The following is a 24,372-nucleotide window of genomic DNA, read 5'->3' on the forward strand; positions in this document are numbered from 1 at the left end:
ATTATTATCTCCATTTCACTGATGAAAATCCTAATAAGGTTCAAAAGAACTTGCTCAAGGATAGAAATCCATCCAATCCTAGTCCTCTCTAGTTCTTTCTAAGACTTGATTAGACAAGATCCTTCACTATCTGTCCTCCTTTGTTTCTAGACCCTACTTGCCACTATCTCTTAAAAAGGATAAAATGCAAATACACACACACACACACACACACACACACACACACACAATATTAAGATGTCTGAAAAATAGAATACAATGGGATTACCAACTTTTTTGTTATTATTAACAATATGGTTTAAATAGTATTTGATTTTTGGCTACCATTTACATTGTTAGTTTATAACAAGTTTATAATCCCTTTAAATAGCCTATATATATGCAGAGGTTTTCTAAACCTAAATGTAGAAAGTTTATGTTAATTATCTAAAAATTTTATCTTTTTCATTTAAGATCACCACTTGAATGTATTAACATCTTTGAAAATTTTATATTGCCATCAGCATAAGCCAGTCCACTAGCTTTATATGATCCATAATCTAATCATAATGCCTTCTACAACTAGACCAGTTAAGAAACAAGATTAATCAGGTTAGCATCAAGCACAGTAGCTTTTCAGATGAACTTAAAACAATGAAATAGAGATAAAAAGTCATTTCTCTTATTTTCACACACTGAATGGAGAGGACAGAATCTTTTGAAGATCTGGAAATGTTCAGTGAATCTGAATCTGGGTTTTACTTAGAATTGGTAGAGGACTAACCTTAAATTTTTTTTTTTTCCTCAAGAACATCAAAATGCTCCTGGTTATCAACACTGGGCCACAGGAACTTGAGGATTTATTCTATTGTTCTTTCTACTGTTTGGAAATTTTCAATAATAACAACTTGAAAAAACTCAAAACGACTTTTTTTTTGAGACAAACTCTCACTTTGTCACCAGGCTGGAGTGCAAAGGCATGATCTTGGCTCACTGCAACCTTTCCCCTGCCTCCTGGGTTCAAGTGATTCTCCTGCCTCAGCCTCCCGAGTAGCTGGGACTACCGTGCGTGCCCCATGCCCAGTTAATTTCTGTATTTTTAGTAGAGACAGGGTTTCAACATATTGGCCAAGATGGTCTCAATCTCTTAACCTCATGATCCGCCTAGCTCGGCCTCCCAAAATGCTGGGATTATAGGCGTGAGCCACCACACCCAGCCAAAACAACTTTTAAAAATTCCAACCGAAAAACAAAAACAAAAATTCCAACTGATAAGATGATTCTATTCAAATTAGTTTGATTTTCTGAAAGTAACTAATAACCTACCAATAACTTACCTACTGTGTGGTAATAAGGCGTAAGAACTGAGGCTTTTACACAATTGATTCCTCCTAGTACCTCTGCTAACATTTCATAAATCTGCTGTTGTGCTCTATTCATGACACCAATACCTTTATAAAAATAAAAATAATTAGTCTACTTAATCTTTTTTTTTTTGAGACGGAGTCTCACTCTTGTTGCCCATGCTGGAGTGCAATGGCACGATCTCAGCTCACCACAACCTCCGCCACCCAGGTTCAAGTAATTCTCCTGCCTCAGCCTCCCAAGTAGATGAGACTAAAGGCACCCACCACCATGCTCAGCTAATTTTTATATCTCTTTAGTAGAGATGGGTTTTCACCATGTTGGCCAGGCTGGTCTCTAACTCCTGACCTCAGGTGATCTGCCCACATCTGCCTCCCAAAGTGCTGAGATTACAGGCATGAGCCACAGCACCCAGCCTTATTCAGTTTTTTAATGAAAATCATCCCAATTCTACAAACTGAAAAATAAAGATTAATATTTCTAATAACAGCTTCAATGTAATATCTTACGGAATGACACTAAATTCAAGTTCTTTGCTCTCAACTAAAAGAGCGTTATGTTCCAAATATTAAGAAATTCTTATAATGTTCCACCTACAATATCTCACATAAAATATTAAACATGTCATGATACTCTCGGGATATCTTGTGTCATGTTTAGGTATAACAAGATTAACAATGTACTACCTAATAATTTACTTTAGAATTAAATTTTGCTATCTAAACTAAAAGAAAACTCAAACCTTTATTATATTGTTGGCAGAAGCGGTCATGAAACCATGGAATCTGAAACTCAGGGCATTCCAAGCAGACTGATCTATTTAACTCCATAAGACGAAACTGGACTCTTATACTTAGAGATGAAGGTAAAACTGAAATTAATAAAATATTAATGAATTTTGACAGCTGAGACCTAGAACGACAACCCATTTTTTTCACATTCATTTATCCCCACTACTGGTAGATTCTTTTATTCTAATACTATAAAAACACTTCATTTACATATATATGCTTTATATTTTTAAATTATTACATTCAGTGGCATGATTAGGACCAACTCGTGCACTGTTCTCATTAATCATGAATGTTAAAAACACATTTAAAAAATACTCCCAAGAATTCTCATTCACCTAATAGTCCACACTTAGGTTTTTATCCTAAGGAAACAATGATTCATGTATAACAATTCATTACTTACAATAATGAGGAATTGGAAACAATCTGTAAGATGACAAATTTTATTATATCCATGTAATGGGATATGATGTAGCCAATAAAAATCATGACATCAAAAAATATTTAATAACATTAAAAAATTGTTCAAAATATAGTCAGATGGAAAAAGGCAGCATACAAAAGTGATATATAGCCGGCGTGGTGGCTCATGCCTGTAATTCCAGCACATTGGGAGGCCAAGGTGGGCAGATCATGAGGTCAGGAGTTTGAGACCAGCCTGGCCAACATAGTGAAACCCTGTCTCTACTAAAAATACAAAAATTAGCCAGGTGTGGTGGCATAAGCCTGTAGTCCCAGATACTCAGGAGGCTGAGGCAGAAGAATCACCTCAACCCAGGAGGTAGAAGTTGCAGTGAGCCAAGACTGCGCCATTGCACTCCAGCCTGGGTGACAGAGTGAGACTCCATCTCAAAAAAAAAAAAGTGAATGTATAAATAATCCAAATTTTGTTTTAAATTCATATAGGGGCCAGATGTGGGGCCTCTCGCCTGTAATCTCAGCACTTTGGGAGGCCGAGGTGGATGGATCACTTGAGGTCGGGAGTTCAAGACCAATCTGGCCAACATGGTGAAACCTCGTCTCTACTAAAAATACAAAAATTAGCCGGGTGTGGTGGTGTATGCTTGTAATCCCAGCTACTAGAGAGGCTAAAACAGGAGAATCAATCACTTGAACTGGGAAGCCAGAGGTTGTAGTAAGTCAAGATTGTGCCACTGCACTTCAGGCTGGGCAACATAGAAAGACTCTGTCTCAAAAAAAAAAAAAAAAAAAAGAAAGGAAAAGAAAGATGGCTCATGCCTGTAATCCCAACACTTTGGGTGGCTGAGGCAGGAGGACTGCTTGAGGCCAGCGGGTAGAGACTAGTCTGGGCAACATAGCAAGACTCTGTCTCAAAAAATAAAAATAGGCTGAGCGCAGTGGCTCATGCCTATAATCCCAGCACTTTGGGAGGCCGAAGCGGGTGGATCATGAGGTCAAGAGATCGAGACCATCCTGGTCAACATCGTGAAACCCCGTCTCTACTAAAAATACAAAAAAATCAGCTGGGCATGGTGGCGTGCACCTGTAGTCCCAGCTACTTGGGAGGCTGAGGTAGGAGAATTGCTTGAACCCGGGAGGTGGAGGTTGCAGTGAGCCGAGATCGCGCCATTGCACTCCAGCCTGGGTAACAAGAATGAAACTCCAACTCAAAGAAAAAATAAATAAATAAATAAAAATAAAAATAAAAAATTTAACAAATTAAAATTAAATACAGGCTGGGTGTAGGGGCTCATACCTATAGTTTCAGCATCTGGGAGGCTGAAGAGGGAGAATCACCTGAACTCAAGAGTTTGAGACCAGCCTGGGCAATACAGTGAGATCCCATCTCTTAACAAAAAAAAAAAATTAGCTGGGCATGGTGACACATGCCTGATGGTCTCAGCTACTCAGGAGGCTGAAGGGGGAGGATCACTTGATCCTGGAGTCCTAGGCTTCAGTGAGCTATGACTGCACCACTGCACTCCAGCCTGGACAACAGAGTGTGACCTTGTCTCAAAACAAAACAAAAAAACACAGATATATAAACATTCACACAAGAGAAGGAGAAAGACAGAAAAGAAATACTCCAAAACATTAAAAGTGGTAGTTTTACTTGTTACTAAGATGGGTATCTTTTTATTTTCTATGTTATACCTGTGTTTTCCAAATTTCTACAGTAAGCATGCATACTATTAGAAACAGAAAAAAGTTATTAACATTTAAAGTCTTCAGTATAGGTAGACCTGATACTTGGATATAAAGTACAACGGATAATGAAATAAAAGGTAGATACATACCTTCAAGTTGAGAATCCAATCTAGCTAAGAATTTGATGTTAAAAATTGCCTTTAGCAGATCTTCTGGAAAATATTCAAGTGTCGCCAAAGAGAAACCAAGAAGCACTAATATATGGGGATCGAATATACCTAAAAGAAAATCAAGATTCTTTTTAAAGGTATAGTTGCCTCACTTATATATAAACTTACAATTTATTCAGGCAAGGCCAGGTTTAAAAAAAAAATGATACATGGCCTTGACAAAACTAATCTATACTGTCAGGATAATATAATAGTTAAGTGCTTACCTTTGGGTGGGGGTCAAGTTGGAAAAGGAGATAAGAGGAGAAGGGTACTGTGATAATATTGTGTGTTTTGATCTCGGTACTGATTCCCTGGGTGATTCAATTTGCATAAATTCACACTATTATACTAAAGTTACATGAACATTTGTTATTACACTTTAGTAAGTTGTTTTAAAAATAGCCTTGGAAAAGGAGGCGGAGGTTGCAGTGAGCCGAGATTGCGCCACTGCACTCCAGCCTGGTGACAGAGCAAGACTGCATCTCAAAAAATAATAGTAATAATAATAGCCTTGGAAAAAGAAAGAATCCAAAACAAAAATGACAGTGGTGTATGTAAAAAGAAGTGATCTCAGTATTGGCGATAATAATACAAGAGTGTTCAGAGTATGTTACATACCGTTCAAAACACTTCACATATATTAACTCATTTATATCCTATTTCCATAATCAGTAGAAACAATTATCTCTGCTTTATAAACAAGCGCTAAGAAGCACAAAGAGGTGAAATGACTTGCCCAAGATCACAGAGTTGGCAAATGAAGAGTAGGTTTAACCCAGAAAGTCCAGCTCTGGAACCTGGACCATTATACTATGCTGCTCTCTGGGGATCTCAGATCTTCAAGCAGAGTGTACACGTTTGAGGCTTAGGTCTTGCCTAGCACCTCCTCCTTTACCTGTCACCCAGGAGCACGGCAGATGTCCCACAGTGTAAGGCTTCACCTATTTACCTGATTTGCCTCATCCAAGGGACATTTCTAATGTGGGGGAAAGGGTCACCTAAAACGCCTGATTGGCATCAATATTCTTACTAAGGACAAAAGGGACAACATTAAGTCTCTCCTTTTCCATTTTTTGCTGAGTTTATTTAATAAAGAAAGACTAGGTCATAAATGAAGTTAATAGTGAAGATCTCCATGAGCAAAACCAATCTGTCAAAATTCATCTTTACTTCAAAACAAAGAAAATTATTACTCCATTAGTTATTTAAAATTGTACTTACAAAGTTCCCTAGGAATTTTTACAACATTCTCCGATTAAATTTTAAAAACTCAAAGCTGTACTTCTCAATCTTTCTTCCCTTATACTCTTTAGCGAGAAAAATTTCTAATTTCTAAGACTCTATTTGGAGAATATGGGAAGAGATGTACTTTTATTTCCTTCTGGTTGTTGACACATGACTCAACAACCAGGAGAACAGACTCTAAGTCTCATCTTTCTACATATAGTTGTGTTACTAAAAAGGGGTATAAATGTATGCCATACATGTAACACATTCATATACACATATACATACACATATCACAGCCTCATGTTGTAGGCTGTGACACAGTAGTATCAAACATGGTTAGATGCTATCTGGCCTATAGATCCCACAAAAATGTAGCAAAGTCCATTAGCTTGATGCAGACACAATTAATATATTTATACTGATTTCAAACCAGCTTCACCAGAGGTCTAAAGGTCTATATAAATCCCTAATGTAGAGCCTAACATGTTATGCTGGATATGGAAGCTCTCAGTATCTGCTACTTGGTAGATTACTGGGTAATTATTCTTACTCTCCAGGCAGAGCAAAAAGATCTGAGGAAATCAGTCTCTGGCTGTCTCCCCAACTTTATCTCCTGCCAAGTCAGTCTCCCTCACTCCACTCCTGCCACACTGAATCTACTGTTCCTGAAAAAAACCAAACATGTTCTCATCAGAGGGCCCTTTCCACTTGCCTTTCTTTCATCCTGGGATTCTCTTCCCTATCTATTGACATGGATCACTCCCTTACTTCATTTAATCCATGGTTAAATGACATCTCCTCAGAGAGGCAGTCCCTGAATCCCTTATCCAAAATAGCACTCCATCTCACACTTACCATGATGCCCCAGCCTACACACTTTACCCTGCTCTAATGTTCTTGAAGGTACTTATTACCACATGATCTTAGAGGCTTGTTTATTGCTTGTGACAGTCTCCCCCTACCAGAAAGTAAACTCAATGATGGCAGTTTATCCATTTTTACTCTCTCCTGTATCTCCAGTGCCTAGACGAATACCTGATAGTAAGTACGTGGAAAGTGTTGACTGAAAAGGCAACGACTACTGAGCATTTCTCTTCTAAAACTTCTGTATCATACTGACAAGTACATAGCATCAGTCTGAAAAGAAAAGTCTCATAAAGCTCTACTCCTTGAAGGTCAAACTGTTCCAAACCCAACTCAGGATCCAAAATAAAAAGGAAAAGGAAAAAGTAATTTCCTGTCTCTGCTGTCCTCATATATTGTTTCTGCTAAGGCCAACAGCAGGAAGGACTATTTCTATTCTACTTTTGGTACTGAAACATTTACCAAAAGACTTTTTTGGCCGGGTGTGGTGGCTCATGCTTGTAATCCCAGTACTTGGGAGGCCAAGGTGGGAGGACTGTTTGAGCCCAGGAGTTTGATACCAGCCTGGGCAATGTAGCAAGACTCCATCTCTAAATTTAGGATAATTTTTTTAAAAAGACCTTTTTAAGAGATGCAAAATAATCAGCACAAGAGAAGCAACTCTTCAAACAATTCACAAACAACTATTAAGTTTCTTAAGAAACATTTTTTACTTTCTAAATCTACAGAAACAATCAGATATTATGTGCTTCCAGATGTGATAGAAATATAAGGTACACAGCACCACATACAAGTTATTTTTGCTGCAAGTGGTTAATCTGAACCTAACCAAGCATCTATACCTAACTTCTAGTTTACTACAAATGCAGGAAATGGAGAAGCAAGTTAAAGGAAAACAATCAGACAAATCCAGAATGTGCCACAATTTATAATAAATGGCCAATCATTTTATAAAAATAAATATCAAGCAAAATAAATGGAGGAAAAGACATAACCACTCAATGTTGATTGTTTAAAAAAAGTTATAAGAGATAAGTTAGTGACAACTGGGAAAATCTGATTATGGGCTAGGTAGTAGATGGTAATTGTTAATTTTCTTTGGTAATGGTAATGATACCAGTATTACAGTTACACAGGAGAATGTCCTTATAACCTGAAGTACACAGAGCTGACAACTGGAAGGTTCATCATACGCATACATGCTTATGCTCATACACAGAGCAAATGCGGCAAAGTTAATCAATACTCAATCACGATTGTGGGTCTACAGTATATTATACAGATGTTTGTTATATTGATGTTTCAATTTTTCTGTATATTTGAAAACCTGGATAACAAAAAGTTCAGAAAAAAACAAACAACCAAGTCAATGCGAAGAAAAGAAAAAAGGGAAAAGAAATTCCTGACTATAAGAGACTGAAGAGATAACAACCAAACACAGTAAGTAAATCCTGGATCCAAAACAACTACTCCAAAAGGTATTTTGGGAGTACTTAGGGAGACTGAAAAATGAACTGTGTATTAGATATTAGGGGATTAGGATTAAGTTTCTTAGGTGTGCCAACAGTATTGTGGTGGTATAGAATAATGTCTTTATTCTTAGGAGATGTATGCTAAAGTAATTAGGGGTTAAGGGTCACAATGCCTGCAACTTTGAAGTGGCTCAGAAACAAATAGAGTCAGAGAAACAAACGGATCAGGCAAAAAGGGTAAAATGTTAACATTGTTGAATCTACACAGTGAGTATATATGTGTTCTTTGTTCAATTCTCTACACAAGTTTGACTTTTTTCAAAATTAAAATGGATACAAAAGTTTTTTTATGGCTGGGCGCAGCAGCTCACGAATGAAATCCCAGTACTTTGGGAGGCCCTGGTGGGTGAATCACCTGAGGTCAGGAGTTCAAGACCAGCCTGGCCAACATGATGAAACCCTGTCTGTACTAAAAACACAAAAAATTATCCAGGTGTGTGGTCCCAGCTACTTGGGAGACTGAGTCAGGAGAATTGCTTGAACCCAGGAGATGGAGGTTACAGTGAGCTGAGATGGAGCCACTGTACTCCAGCCTGGGAGACAGAGCAAGACTCTGTCTCAAAAAAAAAAAAAAAAAAGTTTTTTTAGGTAGACAATTCACGGCTATTATGGATACCCTTTAAATGAGGGGCACGCCTAGCTGAGCAGCAATAGGTATCCTCTGACTTATTCACTCAATGCATTACCAAACAATATACCTACCTAAGTAAGAATTAAGATGTTGCATGCACGTTTCTAAAAATTCATCCCTTTGATGTGGATCATAATTCAAAACGCTGAATGGAAGAATAATAGCAAAAATTGTAAAAGGATGGATCTGTATAAAAAGAACAAATAAACCAGTCTAAACTTGAGGAAAATAAGACACAATTTTAACCTAATTATTTTTTAGGAGAACTCTTTTCCTACAATTGCTATAGTTAAATAATAAACTTATCACTTGCTTATTAATTTTTCTACCCTGCTATAATTTATTTAACCCCATCAACAATTATTAAAAACTCCAAAAGTGTTACCAAGAAAAAAAGTAAATCAGATAATCTACAAATTTATTTTGTTAGGTGTAAAATTCTGTTCTGGTTGGGAGTGGTGGCTCATGCCTGTCATCCCAAAACTTTGGATGGCTGAGGTGGAAGGATCACTGAGGCCAGGAATTCAAACTAGTCAGGCGCCGGGCGTGGTGGCTCACGCCTGTAATCCTAGCACTTTGGGAGGCTGAGATGGGTGGTTCACCTGAGGTCAGGAGTTCAAAACCAGCCTGGTCATCATGGTGAAATCCCATCTTTAAAAAAAAAAAAAACGACTAGTCAGGGCAACATAGTGAGACCCTGTCTTTATTTAAATTTAAAATAAATGAATTAATTACTTAATTCTGTTTCAGAATTCATTAGTCACTAAATTGAATAGGAAACAGTATCAGCAATTTCCATGATAATCAGTACATTTTATAGAATAATCATAATGTAGTTAAAGAAGTTTCTTAATTTATAATCATTAGTATTTATTTTTCTTTCATTTGCTTTTTTATTTTATTTTTCACTCATTCATCCAATACTTAATGACTGCCAGGCACTATACTAAGCAAGTAAGACAAATTTTTTATTTTCATTTGTGAGAAACATTGTCTTTTAAATAAAGGCCTTTCCCTGATATATTTATGATAGTGATTTTATAAGTAAGCTGCTTCTCACATAATCCATAAACAGGCATTTTACAAGTAAGTCCCAGAAATAAATCTGCAAGAAGATACAATGACAATTTAAGAATACTGTTGCCAATGGATACCTTATCACTTTCTGTGTTCAAGCTTATCTCACACTTTTGAATATATTCCTTTAAAATGATAAAAGTAATACCACAGGATTATAGAAAATAAGAAAAAGTAAAACCGAAAATCATTCATACGCCACTATCCTAATACGAGTATCCTCAAAGAATTAATTCCTAATCTTAATATTGTAAAGAACCAAAGGATGACTGCTGATCTTTCCAAATCTGCAATGTTGGAAGAACAAAGTGGCTTTAGGGTTTTTTAAGAGACAAGGTATCACTGTCACCCAGGCTAGAGTACAGTGGCAGTGCTGTGATCATAGCTTACTGAGCCTTAACTACTGGGCTCAACCCATCCTCCCACCTTAGCCTCCCAACTGCTGGAATTACAGGCATGAGTTAACCACATCTGACCCAGAATTTAATTTCTAAACTTCAAATTCCAATCCAGGTTCTCAAAGTGCCTATGATAAAAATTATGCTTGCATAAGTTGACAACTCTATAAAATTAAAGTCTAACATTCAAATTTCACCTTTTCAATCTGCTGAACAGCCACTGAGGCTATCCTATCAAGTAGCAAAGTACTGAGGTAATTAGTTTTAGAAATAAAATATGCAATCTCTGCAACATTTATGTAATTAATTTCATCCCTGAAACGCTGTAAAGCAGCAATCATTTCTTCAATAAGTGACTCAGGAAACACGTCTCCTTTGAGAGATTTCAGTTCCTTCCATAACAGATCAAAACTGTTGATGTGTTGTAGTCTCTGATGACTATAGTGATCTAATTTCTGAAGTAGTTTCAGTTGTTTCCCAGTATTACTATCCAAATGCATGTGGTCATACTGAATCCATCTTAAAACAGATGCGGAAAAACTAGTCAGCTTATTTAGGTCACATTGTGGTAAAACTGCTTCAATTCGGGATATCCCCACTTCATCCAAGTGAGGAGAAGGAAGCATGGAAATAGCACAGACCAGAAAGGACATCTCAGTTGGTATGAAACTAATTTTCAAATAACTGCAAAATGAAAAGAACAAAATTAATACATCAGCAACAAAACCAAAATATATATGTATTAAAATATGAATATACATAATTAGTACTGCAATTAATAGGTAAGATGGTGATTCAAAAAATCTCTTTCAAGCTGTGTTTTTCCTCTACTCTCAAACCACAACAATCATCAATACGGACGACTTCTGTGACCAAATGTGTGGGGGTTCTTCTAAGCAGTGGACACTAGCTGGGTGTCCAATTCAGTTCTGACACTATCTACCTGGAGACAGTGTCAGATCCCACAAGCTGGGAACTCAGTCTCTAAGACTGACCTCTGCCACAGAAACCCTATACTCCAGTTGCAAATGTAGGCCTCCAGAACTTCTGACCAACTGGCTTCAAGTTGGAATTCCCACAACCTCCTCTTTGGGTTTGATTAATTTGCCAGAGTGGTTCACAGAACTCAGGGCAACACTTACTTATGTTTACAGGTTTATTATAAAGGAAGCTATAAAGAATGCAGATGAAGGGACAGTAGGGTGAGGTATGTGGGAAGGAGTGCAAAGCTTCCATGCCCTCCCTGAGCACGCCACCCTTCAGGAATCTTCACGTGTTCGGCTATCCAGAAGCAGTCCAAACCCATTCTTGTTGGGTTTATATGACCTTCATGATGTCAGCATTTCTTCACACAGAGTGTAGGGTGGGATCTTTCAGGGGAGGGTCTTAAGACCCACAATCAGAAAGGTGGAGAAAGATTAGTCTTGCTTTGGGGCAGGAGAAAGATTCTGCTTCTGGAGGCCTAACACACCCAACATTGTAACAAAAGGTTATACCAAGAGCTATAAAAGTTATGAATTAGTAACTGTGAATGAAAGCCAAGGTATGTAACCATCACAGGTGGGCATAACACAAGCTAATTTAAGAAGAGTTAGATAGGCCAGGCATGGTGGCTCGCAACTGTAATCTCAGCACTTTGGGAGCGCAAGGCGGGCGGATTGCCTGAGGTCAGGAATTTGAGACCCATCTGGCCAACATGGTGAAACCCCATCTCTACTAAAAATACAAAAAAATTAGCTGGGCGTGGTGGCGTGCACCTGTAATCCCCAGCTACTCGAGAGGCTGAGGCAGGGGAATCGCTTGAACCAGGGAGGTGAAGGTTCCAGTGAGCCAAGACTGTGCCACTGCACTCCAGCCTAGGTGACAGAGTGAGACTCTGTCTCAAAAAAAAAAAAAAAAAAGAAGTTAGATAAATTCAAACATGACAGGTCCATGAAGGATTATTCAGGAAAGCCTAAGACGTTCTGAAGCACAGGTCAAAATTTTTTATTCAAAAATAAAACCACAGTCCCAGGGAAACAAAAAGCCCATGTCAGAACATGTGTTTCCAGTGCTGCTGCTGCTGAAGAAAGAATTTGGGTTCAATTTCTGATATGACCTGTCAGGCCCTGGCATACAGTGATCACATAATAAATTGGTTCCTTTTTCGCTTCTGATACGTAGTCCAACTTTTAAAACAAACAAACACCAACAAAAGAAACAGGACATACAGTTGACCCCATTCTCTACTTCTTTCCCAAATCCCCATGGTAAGAGTCCCAGGACACTAGGGCAACAATTGTTTAAAAAAAAAATTTAAAAACTAGGTGCCGGGCATGGTGGCTCACACCTTTAATTCCAGTACTTTGGGAGGCCAAGGTGGGGGATAGCTTGAGCTCAGAATTTCGAGACCAGCCTGGCCAATATGATGAAACCCCATCTCTACTAAAAATACAAAAAACTAGCTGGGTGTGGTAGCACATGCCTGTAATCCTAGCTACTAGGGAGGCTGAGGCATGAGAATCACTTGAACTCAGGAGGTAGAGGTTGCAGTGAGCCGAGATTGAGCTACTGTACTACTGCCTTGGTGACAGGGCAAGACTCCATCTCAAAAAATAATAATAATCTTTAGGTACAGAAGTAGTGGAAAGAATAATGCAATCTAAATTAAAATAAAATTGAGTTACTTTTAAAATACTTTTAAAATTATTATTATTATTATTATTATTATTATTATTATTAATTTTGAGACAGGGTCTCATTCTGCTGCCCAGGCTAGAATGCAATGGCGCAATATAGCTCATTGCAGCCTTGACCTCCTGGGCTTAGCCTCCCTACACACTAGGAATACAGGCACATGCTACCCCACTTACCTAATTTTTAATTTTTTGTTGTTGTTAAGACAGAGTCTTGCTTTATTGCCCAGGTTGGTCTTGAACTCCTGGGCTCAAACAATCCTCCCAGCTCAGCCTCCCAAAGTGCTGGGATTACAAGCATAAGCCACTATGCCTAACCACTTAAAATTTTTAAATTAGCCTACTAAAATAATCATAATATTAATAGTCAATGTTAGCAAGGGTGTACTGATACAGGCATTCTCATTTATTATTAGTGAACTTAAAAAGTTGGTGTAACTCCCTGGAAAGTTATTTAGCAGTATAGCTTGAGAATTTTAAAAGTATTTTAATTGTAACATTTGACATGGTCAATACCTGTTTGGGAAACTAACCTAATAGACTAATATAAAACCCAGGAAAGAGGGAAGCCTTTTGCTGTCGCAGTGGCTTACACCTGTAATCTTAGCACTTTGGGAGGCCGAGGTGGGTGGAGAACAAGGTGAAGAGATTGGTGAAACCCTATCTCTACTAAAAATACAAAAATTAGCTGGGCATGGTGGTGCACGCCTGTAGTCCCAGCTACTTGGGAGGCTGAGGCAGGAGAATCACTTGAACCCAGGAGATGGAGAGCCGAGATCATCTTACTGCAATTCAGCCTGGGTGACAGAGTGAGACTCCTCAAAAAAGAAAAGAAAAGAAAGAAAGAAGAACCTTTTCACTAACATCACCATTATACCTTATTCTCAAAATTTTGAATTTAAAAATTTAATAAGTCCTAAAATAGGCATGCATGCAAGACTGAAGGGCCCTAAATGTGAATGCTCCCAAATGGAGTTTAACTTTGATCAGCAGCCCCCATCTTTTCATGGTTATCCATTCTGCAGGAAAGGAGAATGGCTTTGCTATTCATCAGTTTACTGCCATTCCTCTCCTAGGGAACTCACTACCCTACTGGCCTCATTTCCATTTCAAAATATACCCAGCATGGGCATTGGCAGAATGGGCACGGAGGGAGATAAAGTGTCATAACATTTTTACTAATAAGCTTCACAATTTTGCCTCCATAATTTCTAGCACCTCTGTACATAGTTAAACAAAACAAATATTGTGGCTAGAAAATGAAATACTAAACAAACATTTCTATTTTTATCTTACCTAAGGAGTAATTCTCTAAGTTTCACAAAAAACTCCTTACTTTGGAAATGCAGAAAAGTCAATGCTTGAGTTATCTTCAACAACTCTAATGGTTTATAGTTATCCAAATGTTTATACAGAACTGAAGCAACTCTAAAAAAGGATTGATAGAGCATATATTATAACCAATGCATTCATTTATCACACATTTGCTGTGGTGCTTTCACTCCAGACACTGCTCTGTGCTGGAAAAACAGCAATGAATGAGACCAGATTTTCTATTCTTGAAGAAATGTCTCAAGATGGCTCTAGAAATGTAAACAACTAAAACAGAATGAAGTAAAAACGATCAATGAAGTATGATTGAAACAACATTCAATTATTAATTGCACAATAAAAGCATAGTTTCTTCCTCAATTAAACAAATCTCACAGAGCATCAAATTCCACATCCTCCCCATAACAAAATCTTTACCAAGAGTTACTAATAATTAGCAAAACTAATTTAATTTTCTTCCTTAAATCCACTGGCCATCAAATGAAGAACTAAGGGAAATACTAAGAGGCAATAAGTCGGAAAAAATAGGACATAAGAAATAGTAAAATAAAGGAACATATAATAGGTCATGAAAAATTAAGCATATGCAATTAAGCATATATTAAAATATATGTGCAATTAAGCATTTATAAAAAATAACTATATTTTCTCTTCTGAAATCTCAAGTTACCAAAAAGCCAACAAATGGCAGTATGATTTCTTTTGTTTTTCTGTTTGTTTGTTGATTTCAAGGTAACTTTGTGGTATGAGACAGTTCAAGTTTATAAAGACATTAACTGTGCTGCAGAAACTTTCCTTTTGAAAATTATGGCCTTGGTCATAATTTTGGGAGAATTGCTTGAGCCCACGAGTTCAAAACCAGACTGGGCAAAATAGTAAGACTCAAGCTCTTTAAAAAATTTTAAAAATAAGAAAGTAAGAAAGAAAAGAAAGAAAAAGAAAAGAAAAAAGAGGATATTTTCTCTATGCTCTCTATTTCACAAGGTTATGATGCTCCGCTTGAGTGCAATAGCACCAAATAAAATTTTTAAAATGCTATAAACAATTGTCTTTCTACTTTGAAAAACAAACTAGCACTTTGGGAGGCTGAGGCGGATGCATTCCTTGAGCCCAGGAGTTGGAGACTGGCCTTGGCAACATGGCAAAACACCATCTCTACAAAAAATACAAAAATTAGATGGGCATGGCAATAAGTGCCTGTAGTCCCAATTACTCAGGAGGCTGAGATGGGAGGATCAATTGAGGCTCAGCACTTTGGGAGGCCAAAGCAAGCAGATTGCTTGAGGTCAGGAGTTTAAGACCAGCCTAAAGGGCCAGGTGCAGTGGCTCACACCTGCAATTCTAACACTTTGGGAGGTGAAGGTGGGCGGATTACTTTAGGTCAGGAACTTGAGACCAGCCTGGCCAACACAGTAAAACCTTGCCTCTACTAAAAATTCCAAATTAGCTGGGTGTGGTGGCAGACGCCTGTAATCCCAGCTACTCCGGAGGCTGAGAGGAGAATCACTTGAACCTGGAGCAGAGATTGAGGTGAACCGAGATTGTGCCACTGCACTCCAGCCTGGGCGACAGAGTGAAACTCATCTCAAAAAAAAAGAAAAAGAAAAAGACAAGCATGACTAACATGGCAAAACCCTGTCTCTACTAAACATACAAAAATTAGCTGGGTGTGGTGGTAGGCACCTATAGTCCCAGCTACTCAGGAGGGTGAGGTAGGAAAATCGCTTGAACCAGGGAAGTAGAAGTTGCAGTGAGCAGACATAGTACCACTGCACTCCAGCCTGGGGATCAGAGTGAGTCTCTGTCTCAAAAAAAAAAAAAAAAAAAAAGGAAGAAAAAAGAAAAACAAAGTGGAACATAAAGAGATAACAGTGCCTTAAGCATTAATTCCTCATTTCTTCAAAACAACAGGTAGATTAAAGAAGAACACCATTTTTCCTCTGAAAAAAATAGGTACTTGTGAATGACAACAAACTTAACATCATAAATTTCAGAAAAGAAACCTTTTAATCAAATGTGAATTTCTGCTTTCCATATCTTCCAGTGCTCCCAACACTGCCAGGGCTTGCTCGCCGGTTAGCTTCTCTGCCATCAATAACATAGTTGATTTAAGTCTAGAAGAAAAAAAAAAAGTTTTTGGTTGAAAAACTGAAAATTAACCTGCAATTTTTCCTTTTTTTTTTTTTTTTTTTTGAGACGGAGTTTCGCTCTTGTTACCCAGGCTGGAGTGCAATGGCGCGATCTCGGCTCACCGCAACCTCCGCCTCCTGGGTTCAGGCAATTCTCCTGCCTCAGCCTCAGGAGTAGCTGGGATTACAGGCACGTGCCACCATGCCCAGCTAATTTTTTGTATTTTTAGTAGAGACGGGGTCTCACCATGTCGACCAGGATGGTCTCGATCTCTTGACCTCGTGATCCACCCGCCTCAGCCTCCCAAAGTGCTGGGATTACAGGCGTGAGCCACCGCGCCCGGCCTAACCTGCAATTTTTAAAAAAATAACAATTATTGGGTAACAAATGGGAAAAATTAATGTAAACAAAAACTGAATCCAGCATATAATTCCAGTGTTCTACATTTCTTGGAAATAATATAAAATATTACTGAATAAAGAAAAATATAATGTCTTCAATGCAATTCAGGCCTCAGTATAATCCAATCTTAAACTGTTTGAAAAATATAGATAAATGATCTTCCAAAGGTTATAATGGTTATAAAATACTATGATTCAGTGAAATTATTCAATACTAGGGAGCTAAGAAATGAACAATTGATATTCTGACAATTTCCCACATGCTTTAAAATTGAATAGTAACCAACTAGGAAGTCAATAAATCTACATATTATCAGAAATCTCATATACTAAACACTTGATATAACAGTATAAACTGAAAATTAACAAAGATGGCCCATTTTGACTATGACTAGTTATCATTTGAACTTCCAAAGTAGTGCAGTAATGTAAGTATCAATGATATAACTATGTCTTTCAGAATCATTTAGAAAGCAAGCTCAAAACATGACATCTGAGAATAGAATAAAGTAATTTATTCACACTGGATAACTCTATGCCATCCTTTCCACCAACCTTTTCAAACGTTTCAAACCCTGTTTCTCCCCATATTTTTCCCAATCAATTCAGTCTCTATTTTTCTCTCACTTCTGTCTGCTCACAGCACTATCCATATCACCAATTTTATTTATTCATAAACTATGTTGTTATGGTATTTACATATTTCAATTGTATCTATCCTCTCAATTGCGATATAAATTTCTTGAAGGCAGAGACTCAGTTAAATCCAACTTTTATACTGCTTTAGCATTGAGATTTTAATAGTATTTAGTCACAAAAAAAGGTTCCAATAAAGTTTTTTTTTTTTTTTTTTTGAGATGAAGTCTCACTCTGTTGCCCAGGCTGGAGTGCAAGGGCATGATCTCAGCTCACTGCAACCTACCAGCTTCAAGTGATACACTTGCCTCAGCCTCCTGAGTAGCTAGGATTACAAATGCCTGCCATTGCAACTGCCATCACTCCTGGCCAGTTTTTTGAAGTTTTTTTTTTCTTTTTTCTTTTTTTTTTCTTTTGAGGTGGGAGTTTCGCTTTTGTTGCTTAGGCTGGAATGCAATGGCGTGATCTTGGCTCACTGCAACCTCCGCCTTCCAGATTCAAACAAGTCTCCTGCCTCAGCCTCCCGAGTAGCTGAGATTACAGGCACCCGCCACCCAACCCAGCTTCTTTTTGTATTTTTGGTAAAAACAGTTTCACCATGTTGGCCAGGCTGGTCTTGAACTCCTGACCTCAAGTGATTCACCTGCCTCAGCCTCCCAAAGTGTTGAGATTACAGACATGAGCCACCACACCTAGTCCTCTTTTTTTGTATTTTTAATAGAGTTGGGGTTTCACCATGTTGGCCAGGCTGGTCTCAAACTCCTGACCTCAAATGATCTGCCTCAGCCTCCCAAAGGGCTAGGGTTAAAGGTGTGAGGCGCTGCACTCAGCACCGATAGTTCTTTTTAATAATCACCTTATCACCTTGTTTCCATCTTGATATAGACATGCTCTTAAATTTTTTCATATAATTCAAAGTATTCTTAAAAAATAAAACTTTCTCCATAAAGTTTTCCCTATCAGAGTAATGATACAGATTCCCCTATTATGCAATTCTTGGAACCCCTGCTTAAGTGAATCTACTAATCATACTTACGTGTTAGGACTATTATATAAAATTCTTTATTTTATTTTATTTTTTTTTTTGAGAGACGGTCTTTATTCTGTGCCCAGGTGGAATTCAATGGAGCGATCTCAGCTCACAGCAGCTTCAACCTCCTTGGGTTCAGGTGATCCTCATGACTAACTGGGACTCCAGGTGCGCACCACCACACCTGGCTAATTTTGTATTTTTTTGTACAGAGAAGATTTCACCATCTTTCCTAGGCTGGTCTCAAATTCCTACGCTCCAGGGATCCACCTGCCTTGGCCTCTCAAAGTGATGGGATTACACCATGCCCGGCTTATCATTCTAAACATTTCATACAATTATGCTGGGTGGGGGAAGTTTATGTCTAGTATAAATCCCATCACATGGCCTAGGAAGAGAGAATCTTATCTATTAACCATACTTATATATTAATTTAATATTTATTCATCATTATATCCCAAAGATTTCTACCTACATCAGTATCTAGCAAAACTGGAAATTCCTAAATGAGAGACGCCACATAAAATTTGCTCAAACCTGACATGGGGACATATACTGAGTGCATAATAAATGCTTTGATGACTGCCGGGTGTGGTGGCTCATGCCTATAATCCCAGCACTTTGGGAGGCCTAGGCAGGTGGATCATAAGGTCAGGAGATCGAAACCATCCTGGCTAACATGGTGAAACCCCATCTCTCCTAAAAATATAAAAAATTAGCCAGGTGTGGTGACACACGCCTATGTCACCACATGGTGTTTCCCCTCATTTTTTTTCATGTTGGCTAAGTATCAGAGGTTTACCTTTCAGAATATAGTAGGAGACTAAGAGTTTGAGATGTAAATCAGAATAATCAGAAAAAGAATCAAGGAGCATAGTGTAAGAGATTATTTTCCCTTCCACAACCTAAGGGGGTGATACCTGTACCTTCCAGAGCTGCAAGGAGACCTAAGCTTGAAGCCTCCATAAATTCACAACAAAAAAAGTAATGCATTTTAAACTGAACTTACTGTTTCTTTTCTTCAGGTCCTGCAATGGGTCCCAATGCTACAAATAATTTTACAAAGCTAGCAGGATGATTAAGCAGAGGAGTCATTTCAGTTAGCTTCTTTTTAGCCACCATAATAAATTTAAAACTATTAAACTGTAGAAATTTGTGTAGACTAAGTATTTTACTGATGGAATCCAAATCGAGGTGGTCCACATTACTTAAAAATATATTATTACACCTTTCTAATAGTGGTTGATAACGATATCTAACATTTCGAAGAAACTGTACTATTCTTTTTGCAAAGTCGACCTCAGAAGAATCCATGGTGTCAAAAAGAAGTTCTGTTTTGTTCACCAATTGTTCTTGAAAATGTCGTGATATTAAAGAAGATATGTTGACCATTAAGACAGACAAGGAACTGAAAAAGAAAAAAGATGCAAAGATTTTTACATTATTTAAGAATGATCAATTCTTTTTTTTTTCTTTTTCTTTTTCTTGAGACAGGGTCTTGCTCTGTCATCCACTCTGGAGTGCGGTGGCATGACCACAGCTCCTGCAACCTCCATTTCCCAGGCTCAAGCCTCAAGCTATCCTCCATCTCAGCTTCCTGAGTAACTGGGACTACAAGCCCAAGCCAACATGCCCAGCTATTTTTTTTTTTTTTTTTTGGTAGAAACAGAGTCTTGCTATGTTGCCAGGGTTGGTCTCAAAAATTATCTCAAACATTAGGATAGTGAGACTGTTGCTATTTTTCATTTCCAAATTTCTCTAATCGTTTTAATAAAATTAATTTAAAAAAAAATCTCCAATTGTACAATATTTTGGTTTCTCCAGTTACAATGTTTAATGTCAAGATTAACATTATTAACCTACATTGCTTTTTAATTTAACCATCACTCTCCTAAAATGATTTTTTTTAATGTGTAGATTCTCAAAGTGGTCTATAAGAATTTTTAAGCAACAAGCTAAAATAATTACTTTACAGCCATTTTTTTTTTAAGACAGGTTATCATCCTGTCACCTAGGCCAAAGTACAGTGGTATGATCATGGCTCATTGCAGCCTAGATCTCCCAGGTTCAAGCAATCCTCCTGCCTCAGCTCCCAAATAGCTAGGACTACAGGCATGTGCCACCATGCCCTGCCAATGTTTTATTTTTTATAGAGACAGAGTCTCACTATGTTGCCTAGCTTGGTTTTGAACTCCTGGCTGCCAGTGATTCTCCTGTCTCCACCTCCCAGAGTGCTGAGATTATAGGCATGAGTCACATCACCCAGTCCCACAATTCTTTAAAATGAGCAAAAGACGGCCAGGCATGGAGGCTCACATCTGTAATCCCAGTACTTTGGGAGGGTGAAGTGGGTGGATCACCTGAGGTCAGGAGTTCAAGACTAGCCTGGTCAACATGGCAAAACCCCAACTCTACTAAAAAATACAATTAGTGGGGCATGGTGGTGGGCACCTGTAATCTCAGCTACTGGGGAGGCTGAGACACAAGAATTGCTTGAATTGGAGGCAGAGGTTGCAGTGAGCTGAGATTTCACCATTGCACTCCAGCCTGGGCAACAGAGTGAGACTCCATCTCAAGGAAAAAAAAAAAAAATTAGCCGGGCATGGTGGCAGGCCCCTGTAGTCCCAGCTACTTGGGAGGCTGAGGCAGGAGAATCGCTTGAACCCAGGAGGTGGCAACTGAAGTGAGCCAAGATTGTATCACTGCACTCCAGCCTGGACAGCAGAGCAAGACTCCGTCTCAAAAAAGAAAAAAAAATTAGAACACTAGTTGCTGACATAGTAGGGAGGTAGAACTGACTGAGAAGGAACATGAGGGAACTTTCTTAGGTGATGCAACTATTCCCTACCTTGATCTTGATGTAGGTATATATTTGTCACAACTGATGTAACTGTACCTTTAAGATTTGTAATATCACATATTAATAAAGCCTTACTTTTTAAGAAAATAGCAATCTTCCTGCATAATTAGTGTGTTTATCCAGAAGTATGTTAAAAAGTATTTGTGATTGGAAAAATAAAACCACCCTCAGGTGAGAATCTTAGGCAGCCATGGGGTAGCGCATATATATATATATATATATATATATATATATATATATATAAAATACATATACACACACACACATATATACTCATATATATATATACACACTCATATATACATATACACACATGCATATTTATTTATTTATAAAGATGGAATCTTGCTCTTGTCACCCAGGCTGGAGTGCAATGGCATGATTTCAGCTCACTGCAACCTCTGCTTCCTGGGTTCCAGTGATTCTCCTGCCTCAGCCTCCAGAGTAGCTAGGATTACAGGCACCTGCCACCACACCCAGCTAATTTTTGTATTTTTAGTAGAAACAGGGTTTCACCATGTTGGCCAGGCTGGTCTCGAACTCCTGACCTCAAGTGATCCACCCCCCTCAGCCTCCCAAAGTGCTAGGATTACAGGTGTGAGCCATCGCCCCCGGCAGCATAGGTATTTTTTTTTAAAAAGGCAGGGGGCCGCACATGGTGGCTCATGCCTGTAATCCCAGCACTTTGGGAGGCTGAAATAGGCAGATATCACTTGAGGTCAAGAGTTTGAGACCAGCCTAGTCAAAATGGTGAAACCCCATCTCTACTGAAAATACAAAAAATTAGTGGAGTATGGTGGTGGGCACCTGTAATTCATGCCTTGGGAGGCTGGGGCATGAAAATCACTTGAATCCAGGAGGCAGAGGTTGTGTCACTGTACTCCAGCTGGGACAACAGAGGGAGACTCCATCTCAAAAGGAAAAAAAAAAAGGCAGGGAGATAGGGTGGAGTGGGACAAGAAAAGCAAGAAACTACTATAATTTAATTTTACCAAAGTGCTAGTCACTTTGTAAATATGGTAGAAAAAGCTGTATCTGCAACACCAAAGATAATCATAGTACTGGGTTATGAAGTTTAGCATTGACAGTAAGTAATCTTACATTAAAAATAAAACAAACCCACAAGCCACTGGTGTGAAAACCAGAGAAACTCCTCAAATGTTACTTTCAAATGAATAGTTCCTTGACATTCAGCAAAGGTAATTATTAAGTCTTCTTTAAGAAGCTGAAAAGAAAGTATTCCCAGACGGAAAAAATAAGAAAGACATAATTGCATGTAAAATTTGTGAACTCATACTTAATTTACTTATTATTTATTTATTTATTTACTTCTTTGAGATGGAGTCTCACTCTCTTGCCCAGGCTGGAGTGCAGTGGCACAATCTCACCTCACTGCAATCTCTGTCTCTTGGGTTCAAGCAATTCTTTTTTATTGTTGTTTGTTCTGTTTGCCTTTGAGTAACAAATATCTTTCTTTCTATTCTTTTATTTTTTTAGAAAGCAATTCTTGTGCCTCAGCCTCCTGAGTAGCTAAGCTTACAGGCACCCACCACCACACCCAGCTAATTTTTTATTTTTTTGTAGAGACAGGGTTTTCACTATGTTGGCCAGTCTGGTCTCGAACTCCTGACCTCAAGCGATCAACCCACTTTGGCTTCCCAAAGTGCTGGGATTACAGGTTTGAGCCACTACACCTGGCCAGTAAATTCATACTTAAATACTTCTTGGGTTTACTTTATGATATAATAACATCTACCATCCATTACTGAGAAATTTCTGTTCTAGATACCTAGAGACCATTTTCTGTGGGTTTCTGACTGCCTTTGTTCAGAACTATCTTTTCAAGGATATTTATGTAGCAAACATCCTAGAAGAATAGAGGTAATGTCTCCTGTTGGTGTAGAGTAGGCATGCGTTATTATAAAAGATTCAGGTTTCCTAAGCTCAGAGTTCCTCTCCTGGAACACAACCCATTGTGGGACAAAAGCTCAAGGAATCAACATAAGAAAATGCTAGTACTCTGCTACTGCTATTGCTATAAAAAACAAAGTCCTCTGTCTCTGACCTAGGAGTCTCAGGTCTTCCTCCAGCACCTATCAAAATGTGGCAGACAAGCTTAGCTTGCAAATAAGGTAAAATCTCAGATCCTCCACAGATCTCAACAATATTGTATTACACTTTATGTACCTGATGTCTAATCCCCACAGCAACACTGCAAAATAGCTATTACTATACCTCTTTTGCAGATGAGGATAATGAACTTCCAAGAGCTTAAGTAAATTAGCCTTAAGTCACATAAACTAAGAGTGGCAATTCTGATTGCATCCACATCCAAAGCGTAGGATACTTCTACCACAATACAAGATTTCCTAAATAAATTTACCTTAAGTCCTGTGTGGTTTCCAAGTTCCTATGAACAATATCAGCTATTTTTCCCATTAATGGACTAAAATATAAATGCTGCTCTGCTAGGCAAGAGGAAAATTCTGATAGCAGCTTAATATCAAACCTATTCAAGGAAACAAACAAAGGAGATCATTACCATTTACTTTCACTTAAAACACATAATACATAGTTACAAAATTAAAAGCAATCAAAATAGTAACATATTACTCACATAAAATAATTTTTTTCTAAAATGTTGATTATTATTATTATAAAAGTAACAAATGGTAACAGTTAAAAAGTCAGATATCCACCAGGCATAGTGGCTCACGCCCATAATCCAAGCACTTTGGAGGCCAAGGCGGGCAGATCACCTGAGGTCGGGAGTTCAAGACCTGCCTGACCAACATGGTGAAACCCCGTCTTTAAAAAAATGAAAAAAAGTCAGATATCATAGAAAGATTTTAAAAGGGGGAAAATCACTAAAAATTATTTGAATTACATACTTAATTTTTTGAGATAACAACAATTTTGACTCAAGGTTGCATATTAACAAATGTAACAGCTGCTACTACAACAGTGCTATGAAAAACTTCATAATTTTCTTTTCTTGAGGCAGAGGTTCGCTCATCACCCAGCTGGAGTGCAATGGCACAATCTCAGTTCACTGCAACCTCCACCTACCAGGTTCAAGCAATTCTCCTGCCTCAGCCTCCCAAGTAGCTGGGATTA

General features: G+C 38.2%; 1 protein-coding gene across 4 annotated transcripts in view; it reads right to left on the bottom strand.

Annotated features, from left to right (window-relative positions):
• Positions 1–24,372, bottom strand: part of FASTKD1 (FAST kinase domains 1) — a 41,450-nt gene that overhangs the window by 8,097 nt on the left and 8,981 nt on the right. For all 4 annotated transcript variants that reach the window (XM_021668996.2, XM_012468570.3, XM_012468571.3 and 1 more), the window contains 9 exons: positions 23,639–23,764; positions 19,405–19,803; positions 16,202–16,312; positions 14,163–14,294; positions 10,389–10,875; positions 8,788–8,902; positions 4,397–4,525; positions 2,087–2,215; positions 1,317–1,430 (listed from right to left, as the gene is read on the bottom strand). In XM_021668996.2, coding sequence (XP_021524671.2) covers positions 1,317–1,430; positions 2,087–2,215; positions 4,397–4,525; positions 8,788–8,902; positions 10,389–10,875; positions 14,163–14,294; positions 16,202–16,312; positions 19,405–19,803; positions 23,639–23,764 — 1,742 coding nt within the window. The remainder of the gene's footprint in view (positions 1–1,316; positions 1,431–2,086; positions 2,216–4,396; positions 4,526–8,787; positions 8,903–10,388; positions 10,876–14,162; positions 14,295–16,201; positions 16,313–19,404; positions 19,804–23,638; positions 23,765–24,372) is intronic.

Source organism: Aotus nancymaae, unplaced genomic scaffold (genome assembly GCF_030222135.1).
Source record: "Aotus nancymaae isolate 86718 unplaced genomic scaffold, 86718_ANA_hifiasm-v0.15.2.pri h1tg000008l, whole genome shotgun sequence".
NCBI classification, from domain to species: domain Eukaryota; kingdom Metazoa; phylum Chordata; class Mammalia; order Primates; family Aotidae; genus Aotus; species Aotus nancymaae.